The sequence below is a fragment of the Camponotus floridanus genome, unplaced genomic scaffold (genome assembly GCF_003227725.1).
Source record: "Camponotus floridanus strain SB8 unplaced genomic scaffold, Cflo_v7.5 scaffold24, whole genome shotgun sequence".
In the NCBI taxonomy this organism is placed as follows: domain Eukaryota; kingdom Metazoa; phylum Arthropoda; class Insecta; order Hymenoptera; family Formicidae; genus Camponotus; species Camponotus floridanus.
Window position 1 is genome coordinate 782805 of NW_020229370.1, and position 13249 is coordinate 796053.

The window sequence follows — 13249 nt, forward strand, 5'->3', positions numbered from 1 at the left end:
CGTGGTAACGAAACGTCGCCATCCGCGACACGTTGACGGCACCGACAACGGAAAATCGACGACACAATGCGTACAACGCATCAAATGCATGTGCCACATATGAGCCATTGTGCGACTCGTGGCAATACTGTGCTGGGTACTTAGCTTCCCCTTCAAGCTCCTTGAGATTTATCCTAAATAAAAAAATTTAAAATAAACCTCAAGGCACCATCCAAGTACTGAGCCACCCCACCGCGTCAAGGTGTACCCGTGGGGGGTTGTATTATATAAATTTATAATATAATATAATTTATATATATATATATATATATATATATATATATATATATATGAAAGAGACGAAGGGAAATTTATATTATATATAATTTTATATAATTTGCGTGTGGGATTATATCATTCAATAATGTAATCTGATTCATTATAGCGCGCTTTCAATTTTTACGTCATGTACGAAATAAGTATGTAAGCATTTAGTTAAAATAACAATTTTTTTTCTCATTGTAATGACTACTTATATCTATATTATTGAATAAAAGATTACTCGATGATCATTTTCTTTAATAAAGAAAAATTGGAATCTAATTCACAGAGTTATGATAATAAATAACAATGAGAAAATTATATAATAATTATATTGTATACAATATTATATTGTATATATTATATATAATAATTATTGTCACAATTGCTGCCCCTTAGATTTGCAACAGCGTTCATATTAATATATAACTGCTTAACTCTTTTTCTTATTATTTATTTCCGTTCCTATATGCGAAATGTCGACTGAAAAATAAAAGCAATCTGAATAAGAAAGCTGTCTAATTGTATATATAAAACATACTATCTTAAACTGAATCAACGAAAATTTTTATTGATTAAAAATATAACATAACGTATCTCTCATTTAAGTAAGTATTGTGTCTTTTTATAAATTTTTTTGCGAATTATTTATGTAGAACAATAAATGTGTTTTTAAAATCTGCAAATAATTTTTTAAAACATATAGTTAAAATGTTTTAAATATATTTTTTTCTAAATGCAAATTGAAATTATCAATGAATTAATGTACGTTAATTACAACATTTTATAGCTGAAAAACAAAAGAATATATATATATGTAAACATTTATATAAATGACATTGATTGCTTTAATCGTAATACATGAATAATATATAAAATGCACCTTTAATAAATCGAGTTTAAAGAGAAAATGCTTAAAACTACACGGTTATAAACGAGTGTGTAAGTAACTGAAATATATGAAATAAATTTGTGTGAGTAACTAAATTAAGACATAAATCTTGTACGCGATAAAAAAGTGATGACAAGTGGACACGAAAATCGGTATTATTTTGGTTTAGTTTTTATCTGCGTATCAAGTTACAATAGATAAAGCCGAGTCGAGGCTCGCTCGAGCTTGCCCTTTAAAAGCAATTAGAGAAAAGGATGCAACGAGGGTGCGACAAGGATGCGAGAAGACAGGCGAATAAGACGCGAGATACTTCGCGAGTGACAAAATCCGAATTTTCTATTGGATTTGAGGATCGAGGAACTATGATTATTGGCTATCGATCGAGTCCGCGTGGAGTATTTAGCTCAGCAGTCCGCGCGGATTATTTAAGTCAGGAAAAATTCGGGATATTACCGATATATCGAACATCTGACGCCAATATTAATCGTTACGCAAAGGATAAACACAAATTAAATGCAAATACATTCAATTTTAATATTTTTATAAAGCTATTTTCTAATAAAATTAAGTAAATCTAAATTAATTGATTGTAAAATTAATTATTACGCGCAATCAATTTTTTTGCCTTTTAAACAGATATTTAGAATATTATAAATTATAATTATCAAGCATTATCTTGAATATAAACTTTTAATAAAAATTCAGTCTATTTAAAAATATCTAATTCTTATATATAGATCGCGATCGTATCTAGAAAAGAAATTTAACGGCGTATCATTATATTACTCATTAAAAAATATTTGACAATAACATATAAAATTATATAAATATGAATAAATATGAAATTATATAAATCGTTTCATAATCGGCATGCAGATATTACAAATGCTATCTGCATCTGATTTATATAATTTTTCATATGTCATTGTGTAATATTTTCGAATGTGTAATAATATTAATGTCACGTTGAAGGTAGATTAAAAGATAATCCGAAACATTCGTATTTATTGTATGTATTGTGACGAGTAATTTGAAATATACTAATAATTTGAAATATATTAATAATTAAAAGAGAAAGGATTTTTCTTGTGCTCCAGTTATCGCGTTTTTTATTGGCTTTTAGTTATCAATTGTTTAGTTAATTTTTAATTATTATTATTTGAGCCAATTTTTTATTTTAATTTTAATACTTATATTATTTAATATTTAAAAATAATATTTAAAAATAAACTAGAATATTTTTTTATTAGATTATTTTTTGTGTTATAATTTATTTTCAATGATGAACCGTTGTGATAAAGACTATATTAAATTACATATAATAATGACGATGGTGGTGATAGATAATATGTGATTAATATATAATATAATATAATATCGAGTAATATATTTTAATAATCAATTATACTTGATAGATAGATAGATAGATAGATAAATAAACAGATAGAGAGAGATCACAAAACTTATTTATATTACAAATTTATTTAATATATACAAACGTTTTGCGTTACTTATGTTATCGACATTTCGTGTACGAGGCATGGAATACAACCCGAAATTATGTTACCCATTGGAAACATTGGTAGGGCTTTATAGTTCATGTTCACATTTTTTTATTTATAGAGGATGCATTGCTTTCACCTAAGAGTGAACCATGACATCTCTCGTTCTTCTCTCATTGTCTAAATCATTACATGTCATTTACATATAATGTGTATTTAAAATTAATTTATTTAATATTAAAATTAATTAATCAATTTAACTTTATACATTAGCTCTAATAAAATTATGAAATTTTTTCAGGTATATGCAATTTATTGTCTGTCAATTACTCACATTTGTTAAAAACATGTGTCCCTTTATTAAGTAAAGCAACTCTACGTTCTTTGTGAATAGTAAGTAAAACTTTTATGGATACAGCATTTTGACAGAGGTTATTTTCATAATAGAAAATAGTTTGTATTTCACTGTGCTTTTGTTTTACAGGAACTAGAGATGAATTATGAGAGGTGATAAGTGTCTCAGTAATGCAGGAAGACACAGAGGTAGAGCAAGAGGAATAGCAAAAACGAGAGATCTAAACAAGGGGCAAATTATTGGCATGGGAAAAATTTTGATACAATTTTCTGGCCTAAACACTCCTGTGTTTAGAGAAATAGAATTAGTTCAACAGCAAAAACTACCTGTAGATCCTGTAGGAAAGCAAAAACTTATAGAATTACGACAAAGTCAAATCAGACCAATGCAAGTAAAATTATCACCATTGGAACGTGGTTGGATGAGCATCACAATGGATGACAGAAAGATTAGACCACCAGATTCCATTTGAGAAGGTTAATATTTATGCTATTATTGAATTATAATGGTTAAATCACACACATACAAAAATCATGTGATACGATGTCTATTTTCAATTTTTTTCTTTGACATTTCAGTCCTGATATTATTAGAATCTTATATAACTAATATCTTTGTTCTGAAAATACTTTTAAAAGTTTTGAAACCTGAATTTTGGAAAACAAAATGATAACTTGTATGACTAGTAATCTAAAGCACAAGACTAGAATTATTTGTAATAACTGGAAATGAAAATGGATTAACTGAAGTGTTATCAAAAGTACCTGTAACTAAAGCATCCTTAATGATGACTAAAAATAGGGCAGGTCAAAGATTAATGTATATTCCTAGATATAAGGAACACACTGGTAAGAAAATAATTGTGAATATTATATAGTATAAAATTTATTCTTTCTTTTAATATCACTTTGTATTTTTTCAGTTTTTTCAGTTACATGATTTCTTTACACAATTTTTGGAAGTACAAAAATATTTGTAAAGAAAATGCATGAAGGATGGGCTTGTTTGTCATCGTGCAATAAAAGCGTGTTGCAAGGCAATTGGCATAAAGGATATGTATGCCAAAGTAGAAGGAGGTAAGAATGTAAAACATACTCTTCAATAATGCACCTTGAACACTTCGCTTCATATGTTTGCAATAAAAATATATTAAAGCAAGTTATTTTGCAAATTTATTATTCTAATCTTTATTTAGAAGGTTCAAAAAAAGTGTGAATTTTTTCAGATTTTTTTTGATATTTTTATCTATTGAAAAAAACACATTGGACTAATCTTCTTGTACATTTTAAAGGTGCCAAAAGATTTGCTTTTTATTTTTGCACTTTCTGCAATAATGTATACTAAAAATGACATAGATTTAGTAATTGGAAAGAAAGAGAGGAGAAAAGAAAATTGCATCTAGAGAATCAAAAAGAATAACAAATCTAAAAATAATAACACAATGTAAAGATTAATATTGTGCATTTTTCTTCATGAGGAATGTGGAGCGCACATTTATGCATTTATTTATTTAGATGAGATTTACTTTAGGGTGCATTCAAACATTCAACTTTAATTTTATTTTCTCTTTCTTCTGATATATAAATATAGTGTAATGAAAAGCAAATGCTGTCATTTTTGTGTGCTTATATTGATGGAAGAACAATATTACGAGTACTATATTTACAGATATAACATCTGCATAATAAAAAAAGTACCAAAAGTATAATGATGGAAAAAGGGTAATATTATAGGCCAGCACAAGTATCAACCAATTATTCCATCGCTCTGTTTCATTAGATTTGCAATTTTCTTTTGCAATATTGTAAGATAAAGATTTAGGCACGTTCCGAATAAATATGTACATTTTATGTATGTAACATTGCACATATTAAAAAGTGATAATATTGCAGTTGTAACAAGATACAATCCTGGCAATGTAATGATTTTTGGATCCCACTGAAAATAATTTAATTTTATTTATTTTTGAGAATTGCGCGCAATACTTAAGAGCAAATTATTTTTGTGCCATGTATTACCTGTGTAAAATTCTATGTACAGTATCGTATTGTCTGTGATATATGAAAAGCTTCATCGATGAAATAATGTGGTTGAATACAATTAAGATACAAGAAAAATAATATAGTACTCGTAATGAATAATGTTAATGTGGAATACATAAATATTTTGTATTTTAATTTCATATAACTAAGATGAGATACGACACTCATGATTACTTTAAAAATGTGCCCACAAATATTATTTAACTTCAATAGCTGCACATTCGTCAAATTAATTCTATTACGTTAAATGCATCATCACAGCAGCTTCTTTTGATTAATTTAATCTAATCTAACCAATTATATTATATGCTCCTCATTAAAATGTGTAAAACTGTAAGTCATACATTTAATACGATTAATATACTACGTAATAAAATGTATGAAACACTAATGATTAAATATTATTTTTAAAAGTATGATAAAATCCATGCAGCATAAGCTCGTGTTTACATTCGACATCTGAAGTCATTGAGAGGTTAGGTTAGGTTAGGTTAGATCGAAAAAGTTATCGTTTAACAGTTGGCATCCCTACAAGATCCCTGTGTAAGCACTGCGCACGCGTATACAAAATAAATTTCAAATCACTTCTAGTCTAACCATCTTCACGCGATCGACTTTCTTTGAATTGCATCGCGTCGTATCGAATTATGATGCGGCGCCGATTTGCCCGAACGTAATTCGAGGCATCGTGATGCATGTATAAGCGTCGAATGAGCACGAATTGTCACGCAAATATGATAAATCAAATCAACTCACCGTTCACCGGCTGTTTCACAGGCTGCTCCATTCGCTCGCCTCGGGATATTTCGATCTTGATGCACACAAACTCACAGGATATCATCAACGCGAACGCGCGACACTTTATTCGGCACTCCCGATACTCGCTCGCATCCGATAATCATCATCAAAGACGCCAAATAACGCGACGCGACTTCGCTTCACCTTCGCGATGACGCCATCACTGAATTCTGTCAAAAACCGCTGTCGCGCGCTTCCATCGACGTATTATGAAAGTCGCGCGATTATCCTTGGACACTCTCAACGCTCGTTCACTCGTGATGTTCGTTTATTTACGGTTAAAAGATGCGAAAAATGCGGACGTACGACGATCTGCGTAAACTGCGTATGACTTTGATTCACGTATGACGTAGCAATGACGCGCCAATATGGTGGCCGAACGATGCGCATTCGTTTCTGCGCATGACCATTACTGCGCTTGACGTTTGCGCGATTTTGATTTCTGAATATTGTCTATGGCGAATATTGGCTTTGATTAATAGCACGTAATAAATATATAAAGATAGAATCGATCATATTGATTATATATGTAGATTTGCGCGAAGAAAGAGAGAAAAGATCGAGAGATATTTTTAGATTTCTTTAGTAAAGGAAATATTTATTCATTGTCTTGTTTTTCTTTTCCTCTTTCGCGCGATTTCGATTCAATATATAACATAGAAAATTCACAGTATATTGGATTTATTTTTATATATTCACAATATGTTTTTGTATATTTACTATAATATTCGCGCGGTCATTTTTTAACACTTACAATATTCGTGTACATACACTGTATCTTGTTCTTGATATTCTTGATGTTCTTGATATTCTTTTAAAAGAATAAAGAGGAGCGAATATAATCCGTCCGATTTTCAGTGTATAAAAATGACGCGCAATCTGACGTCAGCGCGGTTTTCTTCACGCTTTTAATTATTGCAAATTTAAACAAAGAAAAACAATCGACTAATAGATTTTAGATTACAATATTAAAATGCAGAGAAAGAAAATTATTATGTCTAAAATAATAATTTAATTTGAAATACAAAATTGAAAGTTATATTAACTGACTTTGTAAAAGTGCAGTGAAACAATTAAATAGTAGATAGAGAGATTCGAAATTTTTACGGACGTAATTATGGGTTTCGTCTATTTCCGTATCAAGATAAATTTAATTAAATCACTGGTTTTTCATTAAAAATCATGAATTGAAAAATTATTTTAAAATTAATCGGTTTTTGAGAAATAATTAATTAATTCACATACACACAATTATATGATGGTTAAATAGGTATATCTTTCTTGATATTATTATTATAATTTTTATAATAAATTTAAATTATCTGAATTATTACAAAAGTTTTTGCAAAAAAATAATTAAATATATAATTCTTTATAATTTATAAATGTGAATAAAGTAAGATTGAAAATAAGAACAAAATTTTGACCTCAAATCAAATCGATTAATAATTGAAACGTCCTATATTGTATAGTGAAAGATCGCCTGCTTGTAACATCGATGATTCGAAACTCATTAAAACTTAACAATATCATTAAGGCCCGGTTCCACAATCCAGTTAATCCGAGTTTAAGTAGCAAATGGACCAATCAGGACCCAATTTAACGTATTAAACTCGGATTAATTCGAGTTGTGGAACCGGGCCTAAGAGGTGCATCAACCAGTACATCGATGCTATCTTCAGCATCTGGCACAGCATCAGTACTAAAGGAAATCAGTCGATTATCGACGACACTTTGGGTTGGGATTCTCAGACAAACTTCTCCACTTCCTGCGGCTGTATCGGCTTTAAACTTTTCTCGATGAAATATAATACACGTAAAATGAAAATTAAGATCTAGCTCAATTAAATTTGCCGATTATCAATCAGTTTTCACAGAAACAGAACTATATGTTATTCCCTAAAACTCTCCTCTCAGCTAACATCTAGAATAGATTTTTTTCAGTAGAAATATCAACAAGTGTCATTATATCATATATTCATATTTTTAAAATTAAATTTTAAATTAATATTCTGTTTAAGTAAAATTTATAGCCGCAATGAAAATTTGAAGAATATATTATATTTGATCATTTCTTTCTTTTTTTTGTGGAAATTTTTAATGTTCTACTGCTAATTCTAATCGTATATTTTCACTAAGGAAAAACTGATTGAAAAAAATTTGTCAGAACATATATCGTTCGAAAATTATCGGAAATTATGGAATGTATAAATTATGAAGATCATTGCAGTTAACATTAATATCAAAATAATATCAGAATAATATCAACGTATAGAGCAGTGAGCACATCGTACGGAACTCTCTGATAGTCTCTGTCAGCTTATCGTACGGAATTCTCTGATAGTCTCTGTCAGCTTGACCGCGTTTTTCCGGCGTGTTCCCATAACAATGTGGACTGATATTGTCAGAGTATAATATAGCGAACACACGGAATCTACCGTGATGATTTACTGGAATATATTTGCTACACAGTACATTGCATGCATGTCAGTCACCATAAAAGAGCGGCACGAAAGATCTGTCCATCTTAATTATGCACTCAACCGTAGCTCCATCCGTCGAATGGTCGAATGGTGTGTGGATCCTTTGAAATAGCTATTGCTCGTGCTGTGATATTTCGATTTTCGGCATCGACGAGACCGGTGTTCGAGAGATCCGTTGTATATATTTTGTTCGCTTCCTGAAGCGTAAGAGATCCGCTGACGGGATCGAAATCTGTCTGAATAGTGTCAAGTTCTACGACGAGGAATTTTGCGAAAAACAAAAATCATTTTAACAAAGAGCTTAAACGAAGCCGACGAAAAATTTACAGTTTCGCATCGCGAGGAAAAATTCTAAAAGTATGGTGAGAGCGTTTTTTTATTATATCAAAGACGGATATATTGAAATTGCCATATATTTTATAATAAATTACGAAAATTCAATCTAAAATTTTTATTTTTTAATTTTTATCTTAAACAAGTATTAATTTAAAAATTAAAAATATTACTTGACTTAACATTATTCAAATCCAATAAATTAATCGTCGAAATTCTCATAAGTCGAATTTTTCAACAAAATACTGTAAAAAAAAGAGTATACTATACTCAAATCGTCCTATGTGATGTTACTACTCCGGATTAAAAAAAGGGAAAGGAACACTATAGCGTTTCTCAATTTCACATTGAACGTATAATATTTCGGAATTCAAAATTTGTTTGAAATATCCGTGCGTCCAACCAGCGACTAATTTATTGCTTATTTGAAGGAAAAATTTATTCTATTCACAGGGTTTTACCTAAAGTATGTCACGTGTTTCCTTGTCAATCGGAAAGCGATGTACGCAGCATTTCCCTTTATAATTTCAGTGCACACATAGTCGACGACGGGAAGATCTTATATGCGCAAGTGGTATGACGCTGAATATGAAAGCGATTCAGCTCGCCGCAATACTCATTGCGGCGATATTGTCCGCTGCGGCTGCGAATAATATCAGCGAACAATGCCAGGTTCACAATGAGAGGCGGATTACGTGTAGTTGCATCGGAAACGAGGTACCGATTTAATACCCTGTGCAAAATCATTGAAATTGCTATGACAAATGTAAATTATGTTTCCCTTTAATCAGGTAAATTTAATGAAAAGCGAAATTTTTAATCGCGTGTATTTTTTTCACGTTTCTTGTTAATTTTTTTAAATGTTTATTATCTTATTGTTTTCATTAGATTTTTCTATCCCTTTTTCTAATGAAGTAATTTGTAATTATTTGTACTAAAAAGATATTTTCCTCCATTTATAATAAATAAATATTATTGTTGTAATAAATAAATATTTCTCTACATTCATAATACATATTAAAAAATTATATTCATATCAATCAATTTATATATATTGTTTACATCTCTTTGTAATCTACACAATAAATCACAATAAATCGTATAGTTTCAATGCTTCACAGAACGTAGCTTCACAGAGAGATTTAAGATACTTTTAAACGAATTATGAAAACTTTTTTGAAAAAGCTGTAAAAAAAGAAACAACAACAATTCACGTATTCCTCTCAAAAATGCATCAATATTTTTCTCTATATGGGTTGAGCTTTAATAAAATAAATTGCCGAATTCTGATAGATTCTTGAATCAATTTAGTCGATTGATTGTTTTTTTTTTCAATATTCGATAGTATTTTTAAATTGTTTAAAGTGATTTTGACGATGCATGGATGATAAAAAGTAATCGAATTCTCAATTTTTTTCCAGGAATTTTTGCTGCCGGAAGAATATAATTACAAGAATGTTACCAGCATATCTCTCACGGGATGCGTTTCAGCAAATCTCCATTACTCGAGTCTACCGGAAGCGAATGAGCTCGAGGAAATAATAGTTCAGAATATCAGCGGTCGTCTGGACTTTGAGGTCTTTATCACGTCAAATCGGATGAAGCTGCTGAAACTATCGAATATTGGTCGGATACCGGTGATTGCGAGCTACACGTTCGTAAACCTTATAGCGATCGAAAGGCTTGAGATCACGGATGCAGTCATCGAAAACTTTGAGGAAGATTTCACCATCATCAATGTGTCGCATTTTATCGTAACGAATGTCACGATTGAACGAGTCAACAGGCTGAACATCTCCGAAAAGGGCATGACGCTGAGTATCATCAACAGTAGAATACAAAACGTCGCGACATCCTTAAACTTCGCCAACTTTCAGTTCATCCAGATCATCGATTCCAAGTTCGAGCTGCAGAAACCGGGTCTGGTATCCATCCAGGGCGACGAGGCAATCGTGAAGAACAGCGTCTTCACGAACGTGAGCATGAATCTAGTGGCGAAGGACTCTATAACTATAAATGGCATCTGTGCAATTGGTAAAAGTACCTTGAGACTAGCGGCCAAGTACATCAACAGTACTGGCAATCGGCTGCCGAACGAGATTGCCTATCCGAGGGACAACAATCAGAAACCAGAATTCTTCACGAATCGTAATAATACTGTCTGCAAAGCGGGCAATTGCAAGTGCTTGGAAAGTAACGGGCAAATTCCATGTCAGCTGATTGTTCCGACGTTCATTCTCGGTTGCTTATTCACATCATTGTTATCAAAAGGCTTCCTATAATTATTTCACAATTTGTAAACAAATGGCATCATAATTACTCAGCTTTTTATATAATTTACAGAAAAAAAATTTGTTTTATCAAATTCTCAATCGAGCTACTCTTTCTATATTGGATTCAAGTTTAGTTTTTGCATCTATTGGAAAACTATCAATTGGGGCAGACTACAGAATTGAATTTAGATTCTTACTCCATTGTTGCATATGTCTCTAAAAAGATGATTGGGCTTTTTTTCATATAAATAAAATGAGAATTCCAAAAAATTAAGAATATACGTTAGAGAAAGCATAAAGAATTTTTATATATAAAATATTGAACAAGAAAATCCTTATAAACAAAATATTTATACAATTTTTTTGCACTAAACATATAAAGCTTTCAGTTTTCTACAATAAACAATATTAGTACAAAACTCTATTTCTACATTAATGCACAGACATATATCAAGCAATTGTATGTGCTGTATATAAGTTACAAATAAATTACAGTATTATATTAAGTGTTTAAATATTTGTACTGGTCCACCCAGACGCTTCAACCTGTAAATCGATGGCATTCTTATGTAACTCGAGAATTTGTTTTAGATTGTTGATCTCCTCCAGCATTTGTCTATTGTTCTCTTCTAGACGACAAATAGTTTGTTTATAAGAAGTTAATTCCTTCTCATGATCTGTTTGCATCATTTGTAGGACTTTATCTTTTGACACAAAGGTTCCTGCATAAACGAAAGAAATATAATATTCATTTGCACATTTTTTCGAATCGTATTAAAAAAATGGAAAATACAAAATATTAATATATTCTATGAAAAAAGTAAAAATTAAACAAAGGACCAAATATTCAGCAATAAAAATAACTAGTATAAAAACATAAAATGTACCAACCAAGAGACTTTTGTAATTGCTCCTGGAGTTTCTCACTGTTCCGCATAATTCTTCTTATCTCATGTTCGTGTTGAATATCTTTGGACTGAGCTTGTTTCTTTAGTTTCCGTATCTTTAAAATCAAAATTTAATTTCAGTGCTTATAAATTATCCAAATTATCAGTTTTCTAATTATCCAAATTATCAGTATTCTATATAAAGTCTGGACTTGTCTATCCTTCCTAATTATTACCTCTTCTTTTTCATGCTTTAAATCACGCGATACACTCTCACATTGAACCTTAAGTCTTCTTTCTCTCTCCTGTGCTTCGCACAATGCTTGCTCTTTCTTTTGCACATCTTCCTTCAAGCGCTTTACATGATTCTGTTTTAATACATTTATAATTAAATGTTATAACTTTTTAAGCAAAATACATTAATTTCACATGCTTACCAATCATTTTTCTATGCAGCGTGAAATAATACAATATATTTTCACTAGATATTTTTAAAAACATAAAGCAAACTCACCTTAAGATTAAAGTTATCATTAACAATCCTGTGATTCGATTCAGCTGAGTTGTCATGTAATCGCATTAGTGATCTATATTTATGTATTAAACTCCAAGTAGCATTTATCACTTTTATTAATAACTTCTTAAATGGGTCTGAACTTTTCTGATCATTATGCTTACTTAATGGTGAAATACCAAATGATTCAAATTCCTACAAAATTAAGTATTGATTAACATTTACATATATTTATAGACATTTCAATAAACTTGTCAATCATGCCTTGCTACCTCATTTATTATGTACAAAGATTGCTCTAAATTATCCTCTGTACAAAATACAGGCTCTTCGCTATTAAAATTGCTTCCTTTGGCAAAAATACTTCTCAGATCCCTTTTTGGGCAAGTGTTATTGAAGTTTGTACTCATTTTGTCTATGGATAAGTCTGCTAGAAATAAAAATGGAATTTTTATTAAACATTTTGTTAAGATTGATATAACATATAAAAAGAATTCATATCTTCATATATCTTCTTTAAATCATTTATAAAATCTTTCATCTAAGTTTCACGTCAAATCTTTTATCTCTAAAAATTGAATTTTACAATATGCACATTATATTCATGTTTTTTAAAATAAATTATAAAGAAAATACATTATATATAAAAATAAATCCAAATATAATTTAGTGATCTACAACACACAATGATCTACAACATTCTTGACACTATACTTTGTCCTTTTTCTCTCTATTATTACTGGGTCTTCATATTTATCTCTCACATACTGTAAGACTTATCAAGCAATGTTACTCATCTTAACAGAAATCTCGTTTTAGCTCTGCCCAGAGTAGACAATGAAAAAACCTAAGGGCCATCTGGAGCGTCTA

The 13249-nt window shown here is 30.2% G+C and overlaps 2 protein-coding genes across 8 annotated transcripts; one reads left to right on the forward strand and one right to left on the reverse strand.

Annotated features, from left to right (window-relative positions):
* Positions 1-2993: 2993 nt before the first annotated feature.
* On the forward strand, positions 2994-11244 carry LOC105249253. 4 transcript variants are annotated; one of them, XM_025409016.1, is made up of 6 exons: positions 2994-3087; positions 3179-3525; positions 3628-3897; positions 3972-4125; positions 9237-9422; positions 10127-11244. In XM_025409016.1, exons 5-6 carry the CDS (start codon positions 9282-9284, stop codon positions 10985-10987), a joined length of 1002 nt encoding a protein of 333 aa, XP_025264801.1. In that variant the 5' UTR covers positions 2994-3087; positions 3179-3525; positions 3628-3897; positions 3972-4125; positions 9237-9281; the 3' UTR covers positions 10988-11244. The 4 variants fall into 4 exon arrangements, with proteins under 4 accessions (XP_025264801.1, XP_025264802.1, XP_025264800.1 ...); XM_025409017.1 differs by lacking the exons at positions 2994-3087; positions 3179-3525; positions 3628-3897; positions 3972-4125 and adding an exon at positions 8210-8729; XM_025409015.1 differs by lacking the exons at positions 2994-3087; positions 3179-3525; positions 3628-3897; positions 3972-4125 and adding an exon at positions 8210-8462.
* Positions 11245-11326: 82 nt separating this feature from the next.
* Positions 11327-13249, reverse strand: LOC105249251 (afadin- and alpha-actinin-binding protein-like). Of its 4 annotated transcripts, none has more exons than XM_025409020.1 (6): positions 13094-13249; positions 12652-12806; positions 12380-12574; positions 12102-12233; positions 11870-11981; positions 11327-11700 (listed from the first exon to the last, which is right to left on the reverse strand). In XM_025409020.1, exons 2-6 carry the CDS (start codon positions 12787-12789, stop codon positions 11489-11491), a joined length of 789 nt encoding a protein of 262 aa, XP_025264805.1. In that variant the 5' UTR covers positions 12790-12806; positions 13094-13249; the 3' UTR covers positions 11327-11488. The 4 variants fall into 4 exon arrangements, with proteins under 4 accessions (XP_025264805.1, XP_025264803.1, XP_011252877.1 ...); XM_025409018.1 differs by having other exon boundaries at positions 12652-12809; positions 13094-13244; XM_011254575.3 differs by having other exon boundaries at positions 12652-12809; positions 13065-13243.

Bases quoted from the DNA above. Each gene is read 5' to 3' on its own strand.
- LOC105249251 (XM_025409020.1), bottom strand. From the start codon at position 12,789: ATGAGTACAAACTTCAATAACACTTGCCCAAAAAGGGATCTGAGAAGT. The intron at 12,575-12,651 runs GTAGCAAGGCAT...TTAATTTTGTAG, and splicing joins CTTTGTACATAATAAATGAG to GAATTTGAATCATTTGGTAT. The intron at 11,701-11,869 runs GTTGGTACATTT...TCGTTTATGCAG, and splicing joins GCAATTACAAAAGTCTCTTG to GAACCTTTGTGTCAAAAGAT.
- LOC105249253 (XM_025409015.1), top strand. The intron at 9,423-10,126 runs GTACCGATTTAA...ATTTTTTTCCAG, and splicing joins GTAGTTGCATCGGAAACGAG to GAATTTTTGCTGCCGGAAGA.